This window comes from Caretta caretta, chromosome 25 (genome assembly GCF_965140235.1).
Source record: "Caretta caretta isolate rCarCar2 chromosome 25, rCarCar1.hap1, whole genome shotgun sequence".
Taxonomy (NCBI): domain Eukaryota; kingdom Metazoa; phylum Chordata; order Testudines; family Cheloniidae; genus Caretta; species Caretta caretta.
This window is the reverse complement of record NC_134230.1, coordinates 11563731-11588252: the sequence shown is the minus strand read 5'-3', so window position 1 is coordinate 11588252 and position 24522 is coordinate 11563731. Positions and strand designations below refer to the sequence as shown.

General features: G+C 59.7%; 2 protein-coding genes across 5 annotated transcripts; both read right to left on the bottom strand.

Annotated features, from left to right (window-relative positions):
* Positions 1 to 535: 535 nt before the first annotated feature.
* Positions 536 to 2993, bottom strand: LOC125627148 (relaxin-3 receptor 1-like). The gene has a single exon (XM_075123171.1). The coding sequence runs from the start codon at positions 2983 to 2985 to the stop codon at positions 1816 to 1818; it is 1170 nt and encodes a 389-aa protein (XP_074979272.1). The 5' UTR covers positions 2986 to 2993; the 3' UTR covers positions 536 to 1815.
* A 6889-nt stretch (positions 2994 to 9882) lies between these two features.
* Positions 9883 to 23312, bottom strand: CREB3L3 (cAMP responsive element binding protein 3 like 3). Of its 4 annotated transcripts, none has more exons than XM_048831208.2 (10): positions 23158 to 23312; positions 19566 to 19705; positions 18824 to 19121; positions 17176 to 17294; positions 15331 to 15465; positions 14430 to 14536; positions 13989 to 14057; positions 13458 to 13542; positions 12534 to 12630; positions 9883 to 11719 (listed from the first exon to the last, which is right to left on the bottom strand). In XM_048831208.2, the coding sequence occupies exons 2-10, from the start codon at positions 19698 to 19700 to the stop codon at positions 11376 to 11378; spliced, it is 1389 nt and encodes a 462-aa protein (XP_048687165.1). In that variant the 5' UTR covers positions 19701 to 19705; positions 23158 to 23312; the 3' UTR covers positions 9883 to 11375. The 4 variants fall into 4 exon arrangements, with proteins under 4 accessions (XP_048687165.1, XP_048687163.1, XP_048687167.1 ...); XM_048831206.2 differs by having other exon boundaries at positions 19566 to 19702; XM_048831210.2 differs by having other exon boundaries at positions 15331 to 15462; positions 19566 to 19702.
* Positions 23313 to 24522: the final 1210 nt, after the last annotated feature.

Here is a 24522-nt window from a genome sequence, read left to right as displayed (position 1 = left end):
ATAGGGGAAACTGAGGCACCGCCACACTATTTAGAGGAAACATTAAGAACAGTCCCACTTCGTCACACATGCCAATGAGGGCCTTTTACACAACTGCCTTTCCTGCATACCTGATGACGGGACATACGGGCACAGGCATGCAGGAGTCCCTGCTGCCCCAAGCCAGCCCCCCGGAACAGCTAGAAGAGGCATGTTGTTCTGTTTTCCTCATCTTCTAATTCACACACTTGCAATTAAACCTGACTTGAAATGAGCAATCAAGACTCCATCCTCTCCTGCTCCCTTGGGTTTGTGATTGCTAAAACAGGGCTTGAGACTTAACCTTACTGTTCACAAGCCCTGCCCGCCCCCGGGGGCTGATCAAAGAGCCAGATTTCAACTCCCTGCTCCCCCACTGCATTAAGCCAGAGCCTGCTGTTTATTTTGAGGTCGTCTCTGTGTGGGGAAGGGAGAAAAGGGGCTTAGGGCTCGTGGGAACAGGACTTCTCGTCTCTGCCAGGCAGTCGGTAGGATCAGTGTGTGTGTGTGCGTGCTCTCTCGCACACAGTGACTTGTTTTCACTCCCCAACACGCTCTCTCTCTCGCAGCCAAGCAGCATTACAGAAGCGGTATCGCTTTCCCCAGTTGTGGGCCGAGACACCCGGCCTCTTTAATGACTTCACCATTAGCCTTTCGCACGCCACTTGGGCTTTGTCGCAGGGCCAGCAATCGAAACACTGGAACAGATCCCCCGCAACGGCACATCCCCTTCTTTGCGCGGCACAAAGGGCCCTTTGTCCCCAGAACCGCCACCTCCCGAAGCACTTGTGTCACAATCCGGAGCAGGGACGGCTGGGTGCCCAGCTCCGGCTCTGCTCTTGGGCGCTGCCCCAGTCTCGTTCCCCCAGGCAGGGGAGAATCGGACAGAGCAGCCGTCACCAAAACACAAATTCATGTCCACAGGACCATTCTGTCTTGGGTTTCTTGCCTCAGCTGGGGGTTTCCCAAGGCTCCTTGAGGAGCTGTCCGGAGTGCTGAAATCCTTCTCCGCTTGGGGCATCAAAGCAAGACTTTAAATTTGAATGGGAATCAGGAGTCCAAAGCCCTTAGACAGCTTGGAAAATCTCTGCCTAGACCTGATCTCCAGGGATTTTTGTCCCCTAAACCCTTGGATCCCACATACATTTAAAAAAATTACTAGATCCCCCCACACATACACATACACAGCTCCCCCTTTAGTGTCATTATTTGTATTCCAGGGGCCCCCAAAGACTCCAGTCAGCTCCCCATAGTGCAGGGGGCTGAATGAACAGACGCTACTGCCCCAAATGTATCTGGATAGCACATAGTGATTGCAGCCCCTTTGTGCTAGGCGCTGTACATACACAAAGCAGGAGACAGTCCCTGCCCCGGAGAGCTCGCAATCTAAATAGACAAGACGGACAAAAGGTGGGAGGGGAGACGGCGGCACAGAGTCAGGGAGAGACCCCAGTTGTCCTGGGTCCTAATCTGGTGCCTCAGCCATGACACCTCTAAATTGAGATGAGCGGAGCTTCACGCACAGGACAGAGGCTCAGGCAGTTCCCACTCTGCTGGCAGGGCTTTGCTGGCACGTTTTCTGAAGGAAGGGGTTACCTTGAGCAAGAGTCCCGTCAGCGCCTCTCGGAACTCCCTTCTCACCAGGCAGTAGAGGATGGGGTTGAGGCAGCTGTTGGTGTGAGCCAGGCACACGGTGACGGGGAAGATGTACTCCTGGGTGTAGTAGAAGGATTCAGTGAAGGGCACCAGGTTGAATTTGATGAAGATGCCCCAGGCCGTCAGAGCTTGGTTGGGGAGTCAGCAGATGAAGAAGGAGAGCACCACGATGGTGACCGACTTGGTGACCCGGGACCTTGACTTGGGGTTGCTGCTGCTCGTCCTCATCCTGCTCAGGAACCGGAGGAGGAGGACGTAGCATGCTGAGATGATGGCCAAGGGGATGACAAAGCCCAGCAGGACCTTCTGGGTCTGGTACAAGCCCAGCAGGAACTGGGGGTCGATGTCTTTCAGCTCCGGGAACTTGACCAGGCAGAGCTCATCCCCGGAGACCCTATGGGTGGTGGAGAAGATGGCGTGTGGCAAGGTGGCTATGGCGGCAAAGAGCCAGATGATGGCACTGGCCACCTTAGCCAGGCACCTGGAGGAGGAGCCCTGTTTGGCCTTCGGGGACGACACCACAGAGCAGTAGCGGGCCACGCTCATGGCAGTGAGGAAGAAAATGCTGGCGTACATATTCATGGCCAAGACCGAGGAGATCAGCTTGCACATGACCTTGCCAAAGGGCCAGCTGAAATCCAGGGCCATGTCCACCACCCAGAAGGGCAAGGTCAGGACAAACTGGAAGTCGGTCACCGCCAGGTTGAGCACAAAGAAAGTCATGCTGGACATTCTCCGGCGGTGCCTGGAGCCCAGGAGGAAGAACACCAGCAGGTTGCCCACCACCCCCAAGGTGCAGACGGTGGAGTAGACAATAGCGATAGCAATCCAGGTGGCTTTGGTGCCGTCCAAAGGCAGGAAGGAGACCAGGTCCACCAGGCTGTGATTGGAGATATTCCTGTTGCCTCCTGCCAGGAGTTTCTCATCCGTGCTGCAGCAGCTGTGCTCAGACATGCTGGTGCTTGCTCCTGGCCTCTCCTCGCCTTCCCGTTCAGAGCCACGGCTTGCACTGGGCTCTGCTTTTTGCTGCTTCCACCAAGTTTCTGATCCGATCTCGCGGCACCGCTCCGTTTTGATCAGCCCACTCAGAGCCCCCCCTCCCTGCCATGCAAACCTGCTGCCTGCTCCCCCAGCTAACTCTTTCCTCTCCTGCACTTGGCAGGGAAACAGCAGGAGAGGACAGTGTGCCGGAGCGGCTCCAACAAGGAAAGGGGGCGAGAGGGGAGAGGAATTGCAGTGTGGCCAGTGCAGCGCACACTGTGCAAGGAGAGCAGGAGTAATATTAAGGTGACTTTTACCAACGTCCCTCATGGGATGATTATTTCTTCTTTGCACTACAGCAGCGCCCAGACCCCCTGACTTGGCGTCAGCGTCTCATTGCGTTCGACGCCATCCAGACGTGTAGTCAAATGACACACCTTGCTTGAAACAGGGGAAACTGAGGCACAGAGCCGCTGGGTGACCTTGGACAAACGGCTTCCCCTCCCGCCCTTTGTTTATTTAGACCGTGAGCTCCTTGGGGCAGGGACGGTCTCTCACGGTGTGTCTGGGCAGCGCCTAGTGCCCCAGGGTCCATACCACCTCTAGGTGCTACTGAAGTATACCTGCTAATAATCTGACTAGCTGTGGTAGGTATCTGGCCCCCCATCACCACCATATCTGAGCTCCTCCCCATTGTCAATGCATTTATCCTCCCAAGGGCAGTGCTGTGATCCCCATTGTACAGCAGGGGGACTGGGAGATTAGGGGATGCACCCAAGGACACACAGGACATCTGCGGCAAAGCAGGGGCTCAAACTTGTGTCTCCCGAGCACTAGGCTGGCTCAGCCCTAACCCCTGGCTCGTCTCACGCAGGGCCTGGAGTCCTAGAGCAATGGCAAGGGTGCAATAGGTGGGTGAGAGAGACAATCGGAGGGTGGGGTGGGGTGGGGGACAGGAGAGGAGGTGGCCTCAGCAGCATGAACCTGTTTCAGTGCAGACGAGCCGTGTGCAACGCAGCCCTCCAGCTGCCTGTGTCTATTACTCTGTTAATACAGGTTTGCCAGCACCTCAGCCACGCCTCCACTGTAAGTTGTTGTTTGTATTGTCATAGCACGTAGGAGCCCCAGTCATGGCCCAGCACTCTGTTGCGCTAGGCGCTGTACAAACACAGAACAAAAAGGTGGTCCCTACAGTCTAAGTAAGAGAGGCCTTCCATTCCACTCCAGTTTTTATCTGTTCCTGCTATAGTATCCCAAAGCTTGTGGTGGGGAACTACACCACCTGTCATTGCAATGCAGCCCCCTCTGGCATTTAATGTTGGCAGCTGATTACCAGAATACAGCAAATCTACACAGTTGTGTATGACAGGCAGGTCACGTTTCACACCCACTTTGCTCTGGTGATAATTCGAGTTGCAGGGCAGCGGAGAATCTGGCCCGGTGTTCCTTCCACGCTCACTCGACTTATTCCTGATTTACACCAATAGGGGAAGAATCGGGCACCTGCAGTTTGATCTCTTCTACCCTACCGATCAGCCAGTGTCGTCTTCAAACAACCCATGGAAGCGAGCGCTGGGGGAGGCATTTCAGTTCACCAGGCTGAATTTCCGGGGGTCCAGATCTTCATTTCCAGCATTCCCTGGTGGTGGCATTAGGAGTCAGAACTGGATACAGAAATTGTGAAATGCGTTTTGACCCAATTTAATCCTCTGAAAAAACCCACCATCTCCAGAGGAGAGACCCACTTAGTGGATAACCACTGCTCTCCCTGCACTTTAAATCCTCTGCCAGTCAGATTGAAAACCACATTCAATTTCCCCTCTTGCCCTCCTAATTTCACCTGCCAGCTTCTGGCTGGAGAGGCTGACTGCTTGCTATTTAATCTTAAATTACACCTTTGTCAGAAGCACTTCCCGTGAGCGTTAGAGGCATGTCACGAGCATAGCGGTGACCGGAGCGAGCCCCCAAGCCGCTCATCTGGGTTTGATTCCTAGCCAACATGACAGTGAACTGGGCTGTTCTGAAGAGGACAGTGATCAATTGCTCTCCTTGAGCACTGGAAGCAGGATGATGTAGTTGACTTAATCTGCAGCCATGGAGATTTAGGTTAGATACTAGGGAAAAACTTTCCAACTCTCAGGGGCGTTAAGCTCTGGACCAGGCTCCCAAGGGAGGTTGTGGATGTAGGTGAAGCCCCAGCAGCTCACCCTGCACATGCTCCCAGCAGGAAGCGGGGGGGGGGGGGGCCAAGAAGCCCCAGGTGGCTTCCCCCCACTCCCGGCAGGGAACACGGAGCAAAGGGGAGGGAACAACCTGCCGGGAGTCTGTGGGGCAGACGGGGTCCCAGCAGGAAGCTGCTAGGAAAGCTGATAGACCACCCTCCAGGTGAGGACACGCACCACCGACCCAAGGACATGCACCACCAGTGATTACTGTGGTGGCTGTAAGTCAACCTAATATAGGTCAACTTAGGTTTGTAGTGTAGACATACCACATGAGCTTTCCCTTCAAAGGCGGCTCCATCTCACCCCCTGCCCTGTCCCCACCCCCCACTCCTCTGTCCCCGCTGGGCCGCACTCTGGTGCGCTCAGCCAGCTCGCTCCCTGCAACCGGAATACGAATGAACCCCCAAAGCTTCCGCAGCTCAGAACAAAATCAGTTACTTGCAAATTGGTGCTCATTTCTGCCCCGCCCAATGGGATTGGCAGCCTCTTCCAAGCCTGGCAAAGCGTCCTTGGGCGAGGCTGTAATTTTCATCCTCAAGCCCTGTCACGGAGTCCCTGGGCGATGCTCTGGAACTGCTCCCCATGAAGCCAGTCAGGACTCTGGGGCAGTCGCCTTTCTGTGAGCAGCCTGTCTTCAGGACACGCAGCTCACTCAGCTTCCACCTTCCTGGGTCTGACCTCGGAGCATTCAGCATCCTCTGCCCCTCCGTGCGCTTCCCACAGCGAGTCCGCTCAGGCGGGGCTCCTGGGGAAGCCAGAGGGTCCTGCACCCCAACTTCGCAGTCAGACGTGACTCTCAGCCAGCCAGTAAAACAGAAGGTTTATTAGACGACAGGAACATGGTCTAATACAGAGCTTGCAGGTGCAGAGAACGGGACCCCTCAGCTGGGTCCATTTTGGGGGGCAGTGAGCCGGACAACCACGTCTGCACTTCACTCCATGTCCCAGCCAGCCCCAAACTGAAACCCCCTCCAGCCCCTCCTCCTCTGGGCTTTGTTCCTTTCCCGGGCCAGGTGGTCACCTGATTCCTTTGTTCTCCAACCCTTCAGCTCTCACCTTGCAGGGGGGGAAGGGCCCAGGCCATCAGTTGCCAGGAAACAGGGTGTTGGCCATTCTCTGTGTCCAGACTCCTGCACACACCTGCCCTCTAGGGCTCTGCAATGATCATACACCCTTACTCCACCCCCTAGATACTTAAGAACTGCATAGGGGAAACTGAGGCACCCCCACACTATTCAGAGGAAACATTAAGAACAGTCCCACTTCGTCACAAGCCCTTCTTACCCAGTGCAGTAATTACAGCTCTGGTTTCTGGTGCATTTTAATCAGCCGTCCCCCAAGCCCAAGCGTGTGAGAAGCGGCTATTGGCAGTTTTGTACAAAGAGCCCTGGCTGGATACATCCACTAGCCAGTGACGTGCATTGAAAAGGGAGCAAGCCGTGCCTGGAGTGCTTCTTCGACACGGCACCTCTGCATTAACTCACCGCTTGGGATGTTGGCCTGCGGTCCTTACTTGGGCAAAACTTCCATTGCACTCTAGGGGAGTTATACCTGAATAAGAGCAGAGCACAAGGACCTGACCCTGGGAGCTCCTCATTATTATGCTGGTGCCAAGAAGCCCCCAACCAAGATCAGGGTCCCACTGCGCCATGCGCTGTACAAACACAGAAGAAGAGGCAGCCCTCCCCGGAAGAGCTTACAATCTCAACAGACCAAGAGGGGAAGTGACTCACCCAAGGTCAAACAGCAGCGCAGTAGCAGAGCTGGTACTAGCTCCCTGGTCTCCTGAATCCCCATCCAGTGCTCTATCCTCTGGACCGCGCTGCCCCACTGGGCGTTCCTGGAGCCTCCACAGCTCTCCTTGGCTCTGGGAGGCGCTGAGGGGGCTTGGCACCAAGCTGGATTTGCTGTCCCTTATGGCAGTGCTGGCTCTGAGTCAGCTGCTCTGCTTGGCTCCTCCTCCATCCATTTAATTTCGGGATGCAGACTGATGCCTGGGGACAACAGAGGCTGAGGACGAAAGCAAGGCTGGGCTGTGAACAAGCAGAGCCATTCCTCTGGAGTGCAGACCTCAGGGGGCTGCCCGACTGGGAGTGTGCACACCCGGGGTACAGCAATCAGGCAGGAACGCTGCATGCGGCTCAGGGATAGCAGCCTAGACCCTCAAAGGGATTTCGGCTCCTAACGGCCATTGATCTCAGTGGAGCCTAACGACGTTTTGAGGCTCGGGACCAGATTGGGTGGAGCTCTGCTCCGCCTTCTTCCCCACTGATCCAACTTCTCTCTGCCACTCCCGTCCGGTGACTGCCCTGCTCAACTTTTGCTGCGACTTCAAGGCCAAATCCCAAGGGTCCTTACTCAGGTTTCATTCTGGCACATTCTCTTTGCTGGTAAGGGAAGTTTGCCCAAGCACAGGGCTCCAGGGTCTGTCCCTTGCCACACGCAGCCACTGAAATGCAGCCACTTCTGGGGTGGGGCGGGGAGAGTGGAATCCAACTGGTTACCCCCCGGCAGGAGAGAAGGGAAATGTGAGCTAAGGACAGCAGGGTAAATCCTCTCTTTCATAACAGTGCCCAGCCCTGATTCCCTGTCTGTCAATCATTTTCTCCCTCTCCTCCCCATGTTCTCCTGGCCTGTTTGTTCCCACCCTAGCAGGGAGAACCAGCCTCGTACTCTTCTCTCTCGATGCCAGTCAGGAGCTCAGAGTGTCTGTGGCAGACTCCATCTATCAATCAGGCATCGACGGGTAAAAGTCCCCCATAGCCATGGCATCTCACAGCCCCGCCTCACACCACTGCCACCTGGGTCCCACCCACGTTGTGGTCAGGGCCTCGCCTGGTGAATGCAGAGGAACAAGGCACTGGCCCAGCAAGGCTGAGGTCTGTCTCCAGCCAGGGCCCAGGCCTAGTGCTAGAAGGGAAGGGAAAAGCTCCTCCTAATACAGCGGGCCCCTTGCTCAGTGCTGCATGTAATGAAGGAGATGCTGCACCCCGAAGCAGGTGGTGAGGTTACCTGGGCAGGGGGTGCGTCTAACGCCCAGAGCAATGGAGATGGTGCTACTTCCTGGCATCGCTTTTCTAGAGCATCTCTACGCAAAGGCTCCCAAAACACCCTGCAGCCTCCCCAGGCAGAACTCCCTCGCCCGCTGCTGGAACGCGCCCACCTCTGGGCTGCTCCATCTGCTTCTCCAGAGGAGGGCGGAGGAATCCCTTCTTGGCCAGCGGAGCGCGATCGTGATCCAGGGTAGAAAGGGGCTGGGACGCCAGGCTTCGCTCCTTTGCAGCTGGACAAGTGGCAACACGGATACCTGGGCCCCACGTTTGTCCTCTGCTCATACTGTTCATCTTCGCCCTCCTGCGGACCCTCCTAGCCCCAGGGTGACTGGCCCCTTTACGTGCAGCGGGGGCCACACCCTATAAGCAACCCAGGAGGACCCGATTAAAGAGCAAGGTGACAGCTGGGGCTAATCATGAGCAGAAGACAGGTGTGAATGGGGGGGGGGGGGCGCTTTACAAGTCATGGGGGAGGCTGAGGACAGCAAAGCGGCCCAGGGGTAAGTCTGTTGCCCTTCCCGAGCTGGAGAACCAGGGCCGGGAGGTGGGAGAGGGCTGAGGGTCGTAGACCAGCGGCGGGGCTAGTCTGCCAACCTTGGAAGGTCTCCTGCGGGGGAGGCCGGGGCGGCCGTCCTGCTGAAAGGGCAGGTGAGGACCAAGGTGGAGGCTGGGTGTGGCAGAAGATGCTGGAGCAGGGGTGTGCTGGGTGGCGTGGGACTGCCCCAAACGGGGCGCACCATGCGGGGGATAAATACAGCATGAATTGGGCTTTCCAGGATGCTGGGCCATTTATGGGGTAATCCGCTGGCCCCAGGTAGGGTCCTACTGGACCCAAGAGTACTTGTGGTGGAGTCTCTAAGGGTGGGTCGACACGGCCATTACCAGCAGAGGTGGGAGGGTCCCAGAGCTCGGGACGCAGCCCAAGGGTCTGCACCCTTCGCCCGAGCCCTGCATGCCCAAGTCAGCTGGCGCGGGCCAGCCGCAGGTGGCTGATCGCAGCGTAGACACAGCCGACAAGACCAAACCTAAGGGACCTGGAGACTGAATCTTCTGGTTGTCTCCTGGCCCTGCCCTGCCCTGCCCTGGGGCACAGAGGGGAGTCAGCCAGCAGTGGGGCTGGTTGAATGGGGGTGACTTGAACAGACGCCCTCTAGGACCGAAGGGGAAGTGCCTGCCAGTGGGCCTGCGACTCCCCCTTCTGCCCCTACCCCGACTGCCCCTACCTCTGCTGAGCGGTGGTTGCATTTGTGAGGCGCACACCTGCCCAGCCCATGACCCTCCGCTGGGATTTGCAGCCAGATCTCCAGCAAGGAAAGGCCAACGCCTCCTTATTCTCACTGCCCGGCTGAACTGCGCAGGGCCCCCCCACCCCGTACCTGCCCTCTCCTCCTTCAGTCCCACAGGTCTGCCACGCCCAAGGACCCATGGGCCCTCAGCCCCCACCGTCCAGGAAGTGCTACCAGGCCCCTGCTCTGTTGCTCAGCCAGCTACAAACGTATGGTCCTGGACACATCTATCTGGCCCTGCCCGGGTATCCCTCTCCCTGCTGCTTGCCCCTCCATGGCATTAGTCTTACCCCTTGCCCTGCCCCCCCCCCAGTTCTGTGCTAGCTTCAAAGGGGACGGCGTAAAGCCATGTGGGCACTGGTGGAGCGGGCAGCCAGGCCAGGGTTTCCTCCCTGCTACAAGGGAATCCGCAGGAGGAGGGAGCCCCTGCCCCATGGTGCCCCGCCCGCCCCCCACGGGGGCTGATTTTCAGAGCCTCTGCAGCTCCCATTGACTTGGGTGCTCAGCGCGTCTGAAAATCGGGTCAGAGGGAGAGTGCAGGGGAAGCGGCCTTGCGGAGGCAGGTGGAAAGCTGCTGGCAGTCAGGTGCTGGCCTTTGGCCGTCCCAGCGTTGGCCAACCCCGCACCCCTTCCTGCTTCTACCCCGGCCAAACTCCACAGCCCTTTCTTCCAAAATAGTTTATTAGGAGACGAAAACTCAGGCTTAAAAAAAAAAAATCCACCCCCAAACAGAGAAACACCAAATATCCCCACTCCCTCGCTGGGCCCCCCGATGGCCATGCGGGACCCCCCTGGAGAGAATCGTACCGTGCGCCCCACTCTAGCCAGGGACACGGGCTTTCGCAGGCCTCCCTCTGGGGAAGGGCTCTGAGACCCCAGCCAGGGTCAGTCGCCACCACCTCAGAGGTACTCCCTATACCTCCGCAGTCTCTCTCCTATGCACACACACACCCCTCCAGACGCTCCCCCTCTGCCTGGCAGCTAAGCCGGATCCCAGCCCGGGGCTGACGGGGCCTGGTGCATCGCAGCTGCCAGGCGCGGTCAGTTCCGCTTCGCCGAACTCGGGTGCGAGCTCTTGGCTCCTGAGGGGTTGTGCCCCGCACCCCAGCCCTGGTTGTGCCTGACCATTTCAACTCCCCAACCGCTCCGTGTGCCCCGGGAGAGGCAGCGCTAAGAGCAAGCAGAGCTCGAGCCCCATCTCGCTTGCATCCCAGCCCCCTAGCCAGTGTCCCCGGGGCCTTCCTGGAGTATTAACCAGCTTATGACCGGGCGACGCTTTCCCTGCACACGCTGGGGAGAGCAACCCGTGGTTTTCCAGCCCTTCCCCTGCCCTTTTCACAAGGGGCCCCAGCTCCCCCTTGCGCCTCTCTCGGACAGGATCGAATCCCTTTTGGAAACCACATGGTCCCCTTCCCCTCTGCCTCGGGATCACCCTCCTCCCCACAGCCGCTCCAGGCTGCCCCAGCTGCCGGCAAAGTGGAGCTGCAGGGAGGCCTGCAGGGAGGCCTGGTTTCTGCCTACCTCCCCAGGCCTTCGAGGTGATTTTTGGGCTAGGCACCCAGAAGCCACGGGCTGTGGGGCCGGGAGGGGAACGACCCATCCCTTTCCACGGAGCAGCTTGGCCCTGGCCGCTCTGTGCAGGTCCCCACCTTCCCTCCCCATGCCGAGGGAGGACAGAGAAGAGACACAAATATTGAGCAGGGGCTGGGGGTGGACGGGTGCCGCTGGGATAAGTGTCTGCAGTCCCAGACAGGCGGAAAGGGGAAATGTCAGACAATTAGCAGGGAAACCTCCCAGCCCATGGAATCTACAGGGGACCGGGCGGGAGCCCCACGCTTAGGCAGGGACCGTGCCCCAGCCCGGGGGGGTGGAAGGCTGGATGGGGCCGGATAGCCTTGTTCCCCTGCAGCCCTGCGCTGGGTGAAACGGCAGCTGCCCAGGGGCCAGGCTCCCCTCCCAGACGAATGCTGGAGCCTCCAAGGAGCCAGATGCTCCCCCTTTTTTTACCCCCCCCTTCTCTCTCACTCTTTCATCACGCGCACTCTGCCCCATCCCCACCCCAGGCAGGCCACCGAGGGCAGCACTCCCGTCAGTACCCCCCGCCTGGGGTCCTAGCTCCGTGGCTGGCCAGGCGTGGGGGAGACGGCGGGGGGCGTTCACAGCTCCTCGGCCGGCTCCAGCCGCACCTGGCTGGGCTGGCTGGGCTCTGTCCAGGCCAGCGAGGCCGCGATGGGGCCATCGTGACTGAGCGCCTCCAAGTCCGAGTGTCCGTCCTGCGGCAGGGCCCCCGTCCCGTTGGCTGGCGGAGCCTCTGCCCGGGGCCTGGCGAGCACGTGGCTGCCGAGGAATTTGCGGAGGACTCCCTGGGGCTCGCTCTGGGCCTCGCCGGCGTACTCCGTCCACACGGGCTTCTCCGGCTCCTTGGGGCTCTCGGCGCCATCCTTCATCAGGGCATAGACCACCCGGGAGGAGGCATCGTTATGGAGAGACCTGGAAAACACTGCCACGGGGTGGCGGAGGGGGCACAAGCCTGATCAGTGGGGCGTCTCCCAGTGCTAGCCACCCAGCACCATTCAGCAGGACCCCTCCCGCCCGCCGCCCTTCCCTCACAAGTTGTGAGAATCATGCTGCACCCGATCGTTCTTTACGGGGCACGGAAAGTGCTCCACCCAGCACTACCATGCAGCCACCTCTGGGGTGGAACCGGACAGCTGCGTAATAGCGTACGGCAATGCTGCCCCGGGATCGCGCTCCCCCGGTGCTGAAATGCAGCCACCTCTGGGGTGGGATGCGGCGACTGTGTAATAGCTCGCAGCAATGCCGCAGTGCTCTGCGGCGCCAGGAATGAAACAGAACCAATGTCTAGTCAAAACTCCATGGGGCAGTTAGGAAGGCAGGGTTACCCAGGTTGGCATTCAGACTGGACACTGCAAAAAAACCAAGTGCCAGGAGAATTTTAATTAAAGACGTCAGATTCCCAGTCCAGCTCCTGAATGGCGGGGGCAGGGGTACTGCCTGTGGACAAGGGCTTAACTTCAGCCCTGCTTACCCCTCCACCGATGTCGTCTCACATCACTATCCTCCTGCTGTTACATACTGAGAAACTGAGGCACGGACCTGGGGACAGTGCCTTGGTCACTCAGCGAGTCTTGGCAGAGCTGGGCTTGAAAACTGGCTGTCCTGTCTCCCAGACCTTAACCGCAACACCATCCGTCGCAAGTAGGTGTGTGCAGGACCCCTCAGCGACCAGGGAGCAGCCGGCATGTTGTGGACCCCTGGACTCCCACTGCATTCTGCACATTACCAGCACGTACCTCTCACCGGCCCAAAGTCACCTTCCGGCTCCGCTTTACTGGGGGCGAAGGGGCTGATGGAGGGGAAGACGATCAGGGCGAAGGAGAGCAGCAGCACCTGCGAGCCGGAGGGAGAGAGATGTCAGCTGCCCCCCCCCCCCGATAGCCACAGTCTCCTGGGCCCCCCATCTGTGGGTTGGGGGGCAAGAGGAGGGGAATGTGGGTACCAGCCAGGGGACCTCAACTTCCCTAGGGACACTGGGAGCAGGTCATGGGTCTGTGTCTGTCTGTTTCCATCCCCATTCGTACCCCAATGTCTGCCTGTCTGTCCATCCCCATCCTCTGTCTATCCATCCATACCCCTGTCTGTTCATCCATCCATCCTCACTCATACCCTGTCTGTCTAGCTATACATCTCCATTTGTACCCCTCTGTCTCCCTGTCTGTCTATCCATCCCCATTCATACTCATCGGTCTGTCGTCCAGCCATCCATCCCCATTCATACCTCTCTGTCTGCCTCTCTCTCTTTCTATCCCCATTCATCCCACGTCCGTCTGACTCTCTGTCGGGCCCCACACACTCTCTGATGTGTGTCTGTCGGCCTGTCCGTCTACCCTTCCTTGCCTGTGCCCGTTCCCGTGGTGTCGGAGCGCCATCCTGTGGCCAGCAGCAATGGGGGAGAGCAAAGCTCCATGGAGCCAGACCATAAGAAAGCCCACCCCCAACACGGAGGCAATGGCAGAGCTGGGGGTGCCGAGCTGGACCCCTCCACGGGAATAGGGGTCTCGTGGCTACATGGAGGCAGTGGGTGGAAGGGAGACGGATGGGGCCCAGGAGGTCTTGCCCAGCAGAGCCCCCTCCCCCCCACTCCCCTAAAGCTAGGCCCAGCCCCCGTTGGGGGCATCTGCAGAGAAGGGAGCAAAGGGCAAGAGATCTCCACGCACCGCGATGCAGGTCCCCGTCTGGGCGGCTTTGTTAGTCGACTGTACCACGAGGGTCTGGAGTTTCCTCAGCTGCTCCAGGAGGGACCTGGACGCGGAAAAGACCCGGTCAGAGGCAGGCGCTGAATGTGGGGGGCACTGCCCCCGTGGGGCGCAGCCTGGACCCCCCAGGGGCAGACCCATCCCTCGGGGCACTTAGAACTAGAGAGCGGCCTGGACCAAAGCCCCCGACGCAAATGGCACCTGCCCCACGCTGCCAGGCACCGGGGGGCGGCAGGGCTGAAGTGGGCGACTTGGGCCCATCCCTGTTCGCAGCCCCAGGGACGAGTGTAGGGACCCAGCCTGCCCCTGATGGCCGAGGCGGGTCTCCAGGGGGGCTCTGGGTAGCTTTCACTTCCAGGGATGCGGGGGAGGCCTCCCCTGGGCTCTCTGGGGCTCTGTTTTGCAGCCGGATCACCCGGTTATTCAGGTTAAGGGGGAGACAGGCAGCGCCCCCATCCCCCCCGGCAGCAGGGAGCTGGGGGCCGGACTCACGAGTTCTGCTTCTCCAGGTGCAGCACCTTCCTTTGCAGTTCCTGGTTCTGCGCCGTGCAGGCCGACATCCTGGGGGGAGAACCGGGAGGCGGCGTGAGCCGGTGGGGGCCTGAGCCGGGAACGGGGGAGGGGGGGCAGAGATGGGGCGTGGGGAAGCAGGGCTGAGATAGGAACTGGGCTGGGGGGCACAGATGGTACCGCGCAGGGCAGGGCTGGATGGGAACGAGGGAGGGGCATGAAGCAGGTTCCCGTCTCTCTAGAGAGTGGGCCCGAGCCTGCACCGCCAACATCCCAGCCCAGGGGCTTTTTGCCCCCGTGGCCCAGCAGTAAATGACTGCGTGAGGTGCAGGGCACAGGGGATCGGGGCCCAGAGACAGCCGGTGCCAGCCTGAGGCAGGCAGCTCCTGCTCTGAGGTGTGGAGCGAGCGGCTGGGGTCTCACCGGCTTTCCAGCCCGTCGATATACTCCTTCTTCTTCTTCCGGCTTTCCTGAGCCGACTGCTTATTGCGGATCTTCCTCCGGATCTTCTTCAGCACCCGCTCCTCATACTGCCGGAGAGAAGGGCAGAGCCCAGACCACGGCGGTGGGGGTGGGACTCCCTGACTGGGGTCCTTCCCAGCCCCACAGCCCATCACCCTGTGGCCCTGGAGAATAGATACTACTGTGTGCCTCTCGCTGGGGGTGCTGGAATGCTCTGCAGGGAGCAGTTACCTGACCCCCCACCAAGATGGGAAACTGAGGCACCAAGAGGGGAGGAGACTTGCTCAAGGCCCCCCAGTGGCTAGGACCCAGGAGTTCTGACTCCTCGTGCTGGGCTCTAACCAAACCCCCACAGCTGAGATGGCCTAGCGGGGAGGACAGGTTCTGGGGATTGCGAACAAGCCGGCCCCGCCGCTCTCCCTCCCCTAACCCCCCAGGGCTGATCTCCCCTGTGTGAACAACCCGCTTCCCCCAGGGCCTAGGCATCCACCAAGACCTGTCCTACAACCCACCCCCACGGCCCATTCCCTCACCACCACCACCCCCCGCCGCCAGGCTCCTCCACTCCCCCGGGCCCTCGCTGGGGTCCAATTCAACCCTGGGGCAAGCGGGTACCAGCACACGGCTGGAGTTGGTGGCACTGCCATGGCCTACACCAGGCCTGGATTTGGTCCAGGAGCCAACAGCAGGCCAGAACCCACGGCTGAGTCCACAATGAGCCCAACAGGGACCCCCCGCCCCATGGGTCCTCCATGCCCCCCACCCCCTCCACGCCGACCCAGCTGGCTCTCCAGGCACAGGAAGGATACGGCTCAGCTGTAACGGTGACCCAGGGGGATCCCGTCCCTTGGCCTCTCCTTACCTTGGTGAGGGGCAGCTGGGTGGGCAGCGTGACCCCCTCCTTGGCCAGCAGCTTCTTCTCGTCCTCCGTCAGCGCCAGCTCCTGGCAGTGCCCCGGACCTTGTCTCAGCAGCGCTGGGGTCATCAGCTGCTGCTGCTGCGTGAGTGGAACCAATGTGGGACCCCCTGGAAGCGCCTGGCCCCCCACCCCCGCTCTGCTCCGAGAGCCCAGCGACAAGGCCAGCCCCCAGCTGGGGGGACCATCCCAGGGGGCAGGGCGAGCCCACCTGACCCCTCTGCAGACCTCCAAGTGAACCAGAGATTTGGGGAGGGTCAGAAAAGTCCAAGGCTGCAGGGTGAGGATTGAGGGGCATTGGCAGGGTTGGGGGGTGGGCTGGACTAGCTGGGGACAGGGCTGCAGGGTGAGGATTGAGGGGCATTGGCAGGGCTGGAGGGTGGGCTGGAATAGCTGGGGACAGGGCTGCAGGGTCAGGATTGAGGGGCATTGGCAGGGCTGGGGGGCGGGGGCAGACCTGGACTAGCTGGGGACAGGGCTGCAGGGTGAGGATTGAGGGGCATTGGCAGGGCTGGGGGTTGGGCTGGAATAGCTGGGGACAGGGTTGCAGGGTCAGGATTGAGGGGCATTGGCAGGGCTGGGGGGTGGGCTGGACTAGCTGGGGACAGGGCTGCAGGGTCAGGATTGAGGGGCATTGGCAGGGCTGGGGGGGACGGGCCTGGAATAGCAGAGATATGACGAGAAAGGACTCAAGTCCTCGGGCACTGCCCCCAGGGGAGGAAGCTTTTCACAGTCCCGGCTTGCCCTCTGTCCAGCCCCAACGAGGGTTATCTACGCCCAACTTTCAAACCCCTAATTAACATGGTTGACCCAGTTCACCATTGCCCTGCAGCTCCTGCTGTCATGTCCAACAGGGCCCAGGGGCTGGAAAACGCCCCACTCTGCTCTGGGGACATTTTACATCTCTTTGCACGGGTGCAAGTGACTGCACAAGGTGCAGGGCAAGAGAGAATTGGGCTCTTTGGGCCTGACCTCCTGTAAGCCAGAGCAAATGGGGAAGGATGGATGGATGTGGACAGGTGGATGGATACAGAGAGGTTGGAGAGGATGGATGGAAACTGGGTGGGGATGGATGGATGGAGGATATAGAGAGGTGGATGGATGGATACAGTGAGATTGGGGAGGATGGATGGATGGATAGTGGGTGGGGATGGGTGGACAGATGGATGGATGGAGGGTGGATGGGAATGGATGGATGGATGGACGGGGGGATGGATGGATAGTGGGTGGAGACAGGTGGACAGATGGACGGATGGATGGACAGGGGGACAGGTGGATGGATGCAGGGATGGATAGTGGGTGAGGATGGGAGGATGGATGGACAGGGGGATGGATGGATAGTGGGTGGGGATGGGTGGATAGGTGAATGGATAGAGAGTGGATGGGAATGGATAGATGGATGAACAGGGGGACAGGTGAATGGATGGAGGATGGATAGTGGGTGGGGATGGATGGATGGATGGACAGACGGGGGACAGGTGGATGGATGGGGGGATGGATAGTGGGTGGGGATGGGTGGACAAGTGGATGGATAGAGAGTGGATGGGAATGGATGGATGGACAGGGGGATGGATGGATAGTGGGTGGGGACGGGTGGACAGATGGATGGATGGACGGACAGGGGGACAGGTGGATGGATGGGGGGATGGATAGTGGGTGGGGATGGAGGGATGGATGGATGGATAGTGGGTGGGGACAGGTGGACAGGTGGATGGCTGGATGAACGGACGGGGGACAGGTGGATGGATGGAGAGTGCCTGGGGATGGGCAGGTGGAATGCAAGGCCCTCACCATCTCACAGCTGCTGGACAGCAGCAGGTCCTTCACCGTCAGGGTGCAGGAAGCTGCGATCTGAGCGGGAGCAGGCAGGTCGTGACTCTTCTCCAAGAAAAACCCAGGATTCCACATGTCTGGGAGGAAGGACACGGGGAGACGCGGGGTCAGTGTGATCGGTGCCCTGGGCCAGCCGACCGGCGTCCTGGTCGGGGCGTCAGTCCTGCTGTCCGGGCCCCAATCCCCTCCACCCCTTGCAGGACTCCCCCTCGCTCCCTCTCGTCTGCTGCCGGGCCCCTTGCTGGGCCTGCCGGCCCGGGCTCCTGCCGCGCCCCGTGGGAGCGAGTCACCACACGACACGCGGGGGAGGGAGCATCAGGCCCCGAGTGTGGAGCTGAGCCCGGGACTTGGGGGGCTCCAGCTGCCAGACCCCCACCCCCAGCTCCCCCCAACCTGCTCTGGCCGCAGGTTCCCCGCTGTGCTGCGACCAGCGGGATTTACCGCCATCTGCTGGCGACTCGCGGTGCTACCGGGAAGATCCACCCGCGCCGCAGTTCCACGGACGGGCTTGTGCGCTCGGGAAGGGGAGCTCAGCCCGCGCTGCGTGCACACCCGTCTGGGCCCCCCCCCGGTGCACGACCCCCCCCAGCCCTGCACCCCGGGCTCCCCACTGACCCCCCCAGCTCTGCACCTTCGGATCCCCACTGAGCCCCCCCCTCAGCTCAGCCCCCGCTGCGTGCACACCTGTATGGGCCCCCCCGGTGCACGACCCCCCCCAGCCCTGCACCCCGGGCTCCCCACTGACCCCCCCAGCTCTGCACTCTGGGATCCCCACTGAGCCCCCCCCAGCTCAGCCCCCGCTGCGTGCACACCCGTCTGGGCCCCCCCCCCGGTGCACGACCCCCCCCAGCCCTGCACCCCGGACTCCCCGATGACCCCCCCCAGCTCTGCACCTTGGGATCCCCACTGAGCCCCCCCCTCAGCTCAGCCCCCGCTGCGTGCACACCCGTCTGGGCCCCCCCCGGTGCACGACCCCCCCCAGCCCTGCACCCCGGGCTCCCCACTGACCCCCCCAGCTCTGCACTCTGGGATCCCCACTGAGCCCCCCCCAGCTCAGCCCCCGCTGCGTGCACACCCGTCTGGGCCCCCCCCGGTGCACGACCCCCCCCAGCTCTGCACCTTGGGATCCCCACTGAGCCCCCCCCCTCAGCTCAGCCCCCGCTGCGTGCACACCCGTCTGGGCCCCCCCCCCGGTGCACGACCCCCCCCAGCCCTGCACCCCGGGCTCCCCGATGACCCCCCCCAGCTCTGCACCTTGGGATCCCCACTGAGGCCCCCCCTCAGCTCAGCCCCCGCTGCGTGCACACCCGTCTGGGCCCCCCCCGGTGCACGACCCCCCCCAGCCCTGCACCCCGGGCTCCCCGATGACCCCCCCCAGCTCTGCACCTTGGGATCCCCACTGAGCCTCCCCCTCAGCTCAGCCCCCGCTGCGTGCACACCCGTCTGGGCCCCCCCCCGGTGCACGACCCCCCCCCAGCCCTGCACCCCGGGCTCCCCACTGACCCCCCCAGCTCCCTTCACCCTGGGCTCCCCACTGAACCCCCCAGCTCTGCACCCCGGGCTCCCCACTGAGTCCCCCCAGCTCCAGCTCCACCCCTGAACTCACCAAGGTCTATGGAGACTTCAGCCTCCCGCACGTCAGCCCCAGGCAGGCTGGGAGCAGGCTGGGCCCGGGAGGACTCCCGGTAGGGGTACGCCGGCTCGCCGGGCCCCGCATCCGAGTAGCCCTCCGGGCTGCCTGTGGGCACGTAGTGCTGGGGGCTGTCGAGCTGGTCCGAGTTCGGGTCCTCAGAGATGCCGCTGTCACTGGCTGCAGGGGACCAGGTCGGGGAGTCGGAGCAGGAGTCCCCCGAGCCCAGGATGGAGTTGAGGAAATCCTCGTTTTCCTGGGCACCGGGCAGCTGCTGGAGATGAGACGGAAATGGGCCCAGGAGACGAGTCACCCACAGGAGGGGGAAGCCTGGCATGGATGGAGGGCATCGGGCTGCCCATGGCCACGCCCTGCCAGAGCGTGAGCCAGCCTGGGACGAGGGTGGGGCCGGGACTAGGACTCTTGGCACTAGTGCATGGGTGGGGTTCCCCGTGCACCAGGGTGGGGAGGGGCTCCTGGCACTAGTACATGGGGTGGGGACCCCAGTGCACCCAGGGGAGAGGGTGGGGTGGGCCTCCCTCCCAGCACTAGTGGTCTGCACTGGTCTGATTGGTCAGTGACTTGTTGGCCTCCCAGGCAGAGGGGTCCCTGGGGAACCCCGGGTCAGGAGCCAGGGCCAGTGTTCCCCTTGTTAGCACTGTGAGCCCCGTGCCCCTGCCTCCCACACTGGCCCCAACTCTGGGGGAGGGGAACTCACACTCTGCTCTGGCCCAGGCCAGCTGGCCGAGCGGCCCCCGAACTCCACGTTCCGGAGGATCCCGTCCTGGCGGTCAAAGAGCAGGTCCAGCAGCTCCAGGCCGTTGATGCTGCCCATCTGGCAGCTGGAGGCCATGTCTGCTGGGGGAGAGATGGCACCGTATGGCCAGGCCAGCTCCCTGGGCACCCCGGGGTGCAGAGCTGGGATGGACTCAGCGGAGAGCTTGGGGAGCAGAGACCTGGGGGGGGGGGGCTCAGTGGGGAGCTCGGGGATATAGTGAGAGCTGAGCAGGGGGCACAGTGGGGAGTTCAGGGATACAGTGAGAGCTGGGACAGGAGGGGGAATCCCTCCTGCCCTGCCTGCCCTGGGGAACCATCTTCCCACCCCAGCTCCTCTTCTCTCTGTTTCATCAGCTCGTTGCCTGGCACGTGCTGTGTCCCCCCACAGCCTTGGGATGGGGATTCCCTTCCCCCGCCAGCCCTGCCCCCAGGCCCAGAAGTGGGGGCGGAGTCCCGAGGGAGTGGGGAGCGTTCTGGTTCTTTCCCCTCCCCTCAGCATTGGCCAGGGAGCCTCACCAGGCCTCTGTGGCTGGGTTTATTGCCGCTTCCTAGAATCTCCCCCCCCCCCGCCCGTCCCACCCCCGCCCCTGCCCCCGCCCAGCCTGACCGGAGCCACATTTACTGCTGGACTCTGAACCTCCAGCTTTTCTCGCCATCTGAATCCCTGCGACTGCCCTGGCTGCCTCCAGCAGCGCCTCCAGCTGGATGGGAACAACATTACAGTGCTTCCCCAGCATAGCGTAGGCAGGGGCTGGCCCTGGGTGGCTCCCTTGGGGCCCACGCTTAGGGAAAGAGAGGCCACTATTTCCCAAGGGGGGAGGAGTGATTCTGGGGGGCTGACTTAGGTCACCATAAAGGGGGCTGCTTTTCACCCACCCCTCTGACTGTCAGGCCCTTTAAAGTGTCTCAGGTGGGGCACCCAAAGTTGGTAGTCACTGCTGAAAATCTTGGCTGTTGTGTAGACACAAAGAAGTGGCCGGGGGGGGGGTGTCTTTGTGTGTGTGTGTGCATATGTGTGCACCAGTACCCTCTAATGGAGGAAATCCAAACACCTGAGCTGTGTTTCATAGCCCCTATACTGCCAGCACCGAAGGGAGATTCTCCATTAGCTTAAGAGACAGGAACTGTCATTGCACAGCCAAGTTCTCTCCCCGTTGCTATGCTGGAGTTCCCAGGGGCTGTGGGGAGCAGCGCAGGGACACCCAATAAGTCCTAAGTGGCTATGGTCTATTCTCTTGCTTTGCACCACTCTGTTGGGCAGGGGTTGGCATTTTGATAGCTTTAAGCCTCTCCACTACCCCTGTCTCTGCCATGCAGGAGGGAGGCCCCTGGGCCAAGCTGGTGACTAATAAAGGTCCCTCCAAACTGCTCCAAGCATGGGGGCTTCACCCTGTGGGATCCCCGGAGATCAGCTATTCTCCATACAGCGAGTCTCTGGAAATGGGCAGATGCCAGACTCCCTCCTGCGCATGCCAATCCCCCTTGCTGAGCCCCTGGAGACGAGAAGATGGTGCTGGCAAGCCCCCAAAGGCTGGTTGTCAGGAGGCACCACTGACTTGGAGGACGGGACCATCCCAGCCGCGGGGAGAAGGCCCTTGGCTGGAGAGAAGTGTCCAAAGCACCCAAACTTGGCTGGGCTCTGAGAGGCAAAGCAAGAGGCCCTGAAACCTGGAGCACCTTTGCCACATCCCAGGCCACGGCTTGCACTGGTAGGATGGTCCTCGGCCTGCCGAGCCCTTTCTGGTGGCCCCTGAGGCTGCCAGAGCAGATGGAGGCGGACAGAGGAGTGGGAGGTGTTAGCGGCTGGCTTTGGGAGGTTAAGAGGAGAGGGGACTGGGCAGCGGAAGAAGGGGAAGGAATGAGCCAGAGGCCCAGGGCTGTGTGATGGGCTCAGTCGGTGCCCATCTGAAATAATGAGTAACTAATTGTTTCCTGGCAACCAGGAACCTCTGAGCTGACCCCTGCCTGGGACTCACTCCACAGCTACAGAACTGGGGTGATTTTGTGGCTGTAAATTTTCTCTTGCCCCATAGCGTGGCCCTCCACAGGGTTCTGGGGCTGCCCACAGGGTGCACAGGAGGTGAGATCAAGTTGAGTGGCTCTCAGCTGACACCCCCACCTCCACAGAGAGCCAGAAAACAGCTACTTGACTTTGGGTCTGTCCCCCTCCAGAGGCAGGAGCTGGCTGACCTGCGGGAGGGGACAGCAGATGTGAAACTGATCTTACGCTTGATTTTAGCCAAATCTGCCCCTAACTTGGGCTCTCATTTCCCTGGTGCAAATCCAGAGCTGAGGGGGCTGCCTCTGCGTTCGCTTGTGTCGTACACCGGGAGGAATCTGAAATGGGTGGAATTGCACCTGTACAGGGCTAGCACAGGGCCAAGGAGGATCAGGCGCACTGCAGAGCTCCTCCCAGTCTACCCCAGCCTAAAGCAAACCATGGCCCGTTAATTCTTTATTTCTGCAAATGCAGCCCATGGGCTCTGTAGTAACGGCGATGATGTTTTTCCTTCCAAACGTTTTTCCGATGCCAAACAGCTTTCCCTTGGGAAAGGGCCAATTTTGAAGAAATTTGGGGGCCTTTGTTGAAAAACCTGAAAACCTTTCCCTCTTCAGCCACTGAATCATTTTGCTTGGCCACAAACCCAACGGTTTTGGTTGGAGTTTGGCTGGCCAAAAATGTTTCAGTTTGGCGCAAACTTCGGACAGCAAATCTTGACAAACTCTTGTTTTGTTTTCATTGAAATCTTTTGCGGGTACCCAAAAAATCAGTTCCCAGCCAGGTTTCAGAGGAGCAGCCGTGTTAGTCTGTATTCGCAAAAAGAACAGGAGGACTTGTGGCATCTTAGAGACTAACAAATTTATTTGAGCATAAGCTTTCGTGAGCTACAGCTCACTTCATTGGATGCCAGCCAGGCGCGTTCTGTCGCTACGAGGTCAGATTTTCAAAAGAGCTCAGCTCTCGTCGAGGTACTTAAATTCAGGACAGATATTTCAGATCTTAACCCCCAGCTGCCCCTGTTTGCTACAAAGGGCCAGCTGAGCTCTTGTGAAAATCTGGATACTTAGCTGGGGGCCCAAATGGAGAGTGGTGATAATTCATTTGTATCATACCACCTACGACCCATTTGTTGTGAAAATTCTGGCCCTAAGAAACAAACAGGTACCAGTTAATCACATTTTATAGGTGTCGGACGAATATTCAGTGACTGGATCTGGACTCAATGCTTACAGTGGAGATGCCAAATACCAATGTTTGATGGCAAGTTTGAAAAATATAATGGAAAAAACCCCACCCCAATCTGAGGCCGACCTTCTAAGGTAGCTGCTTGAGTCTGGGTGGGAAGTTGCTAATTAATACGCTATTAACAGCAATCGGTTGTTATTAAATCACTTTTTGGCCAGTGGATTGCTCTGTCCCCATGTCCCGACCTTTGTCCTGTTGTTTGTGCTGCACTGATAGCCAGACGTAGGGCTGCTAGGAAAAGACACCGAAAGGACAGATTTCTGGAGGAATTAGCTCATGAACTCACCTTTGTCTATAGCCAAGTCCCACTCCAAGGGCCTCTGCTGATGTGAACTGGGGGTTCCCGGCAAACCCCTGGAAGTGCTGGTGGCTGGGATGTGTCTTTTCTCTCTCTCTGCTTCTCCCCAAAGCTTCTTTCACTCAGTGGCAAAGTTTAAACTCCAACCGAGCAGAAATAAGGTCAAAGATTGCAAAACCCTCCCCAGTTCTGATTGGACAGCGGGGCGAAGGGCTCTGTGCTGATTGACAGCTAGAGGGGAGCGGTAATGGCTGCGGGGAGCTGGATAACTATTACCAAGATGTTTCTGTTGTTCTCCAAACCGGGGTGGGCACTGGGCCCGGCAGTGCAAAGTCCCAGCCCGCTCCATCTCTCTGTGAACTCTCACCCACTTTCAGGAACGATTTCCCTTTTGCTAGACCAACGCATCAGCACTAAACACATTTTCTGGGTGTCAGAAATAATCCTGGGGCATTTGGAAGACGTTGTCTTGGACTCGTGCCCTTATCTTATCCCGTATCATAAACACGTTGAGCTGCCTTTCTGGCCTTCTGAGGCCAGGGCACAGGGCAGGACACCTGGAGTCCTAGGTTCTACCCCAGCTCTGGCCCTGACTTGCTGTGTGACATTGGTCCAAGTCACCGAACCTCCGTGCCTTGGTTTCCCCACCTGTGAAATGGGGATAATGGTACTTACCTTCTTAAGCACTTTGCGATCGATGGATGTAAACCTCTAAGGAGTAGAAGGTTATTATCGTGCTTTGTCTTCTTTCTCCCTCAGTGGGCAAAATTCCCATATGGTACCAGGTGATGGAATGCGTGGAACTAACGTCCTGGGGTCTGACCTGGCTCTCTCTTCTACTGCCTGGACATTGACTTTAATGGAGTCACTTAGGATTTACACCAGCATCAGTGACAGCACAATCAGGCCTCTTGTATATGGGATGATACCTGTTCTCCCCAGTAATTCAGTGGCTGAGCTTACCATGTTGCCCAGATACTAAGGTGATGGTCACATTGGAAATCAGAGGAGACAGGCCACACGTCCTGAACTTCATAGAGCAGTCTGTTTTTTGATGGGTCTGTTCCATGTCTGTCCTGAGGCCGGTTTTGTTCAACTTCTTCATTAATGATCTGGAGGATGGGATGGATTGCACCCTCACCAAGTTTGCGGATGCCACTAAGCTGCAGGGAGAGGTAGATACGCTGGAGGGTAGGGATAGGGTCCAGAGTGACCTAGACAAATTGGAGGTTTGGGCCAAAAGAAATCTGATGAGGTTCACCAAGGACAAGTGTAGAGTCCTGTGCTTAGGACAGAAGAATCCCATGAACTGCTATGGATTGGGGACCGACTGGCTAAGCAGCAGTTCTGCAG

Bases quoted from the DNA above. Each gene is read 5' to 3' on its own strand.
- LOC125627148 (XM_075123171.1), bottom strand. From the start codon at position 2,985: ATGAGGGACGTTGGTAAAAGTCACCTTAATATTACTCCTGCTCTCCTT.
- CREB3L3 (XM_048831208.2), bottom strand. From the start codon at position 19,700: ATGGCCTCCAGCTGCCAGATGGGCAGCATCAACGGCCTGGAGCTGCTG. The intron at 14,537-15,330 runs GTAAGGAGAGGC...TCTCTCCGGCAG, and splicing joins CCCAGCTGCCCCTCACCAAG to TATGAGGAGCGGGTGCTGAA. The intron at 13,543-13,988 runs GTGAGTCCGGCC...TTCCGCGTCCAG, and splicing joins CACCTGGAGAAGCAGAACTC to GTCCCTCCTGGAGCAGCTGA.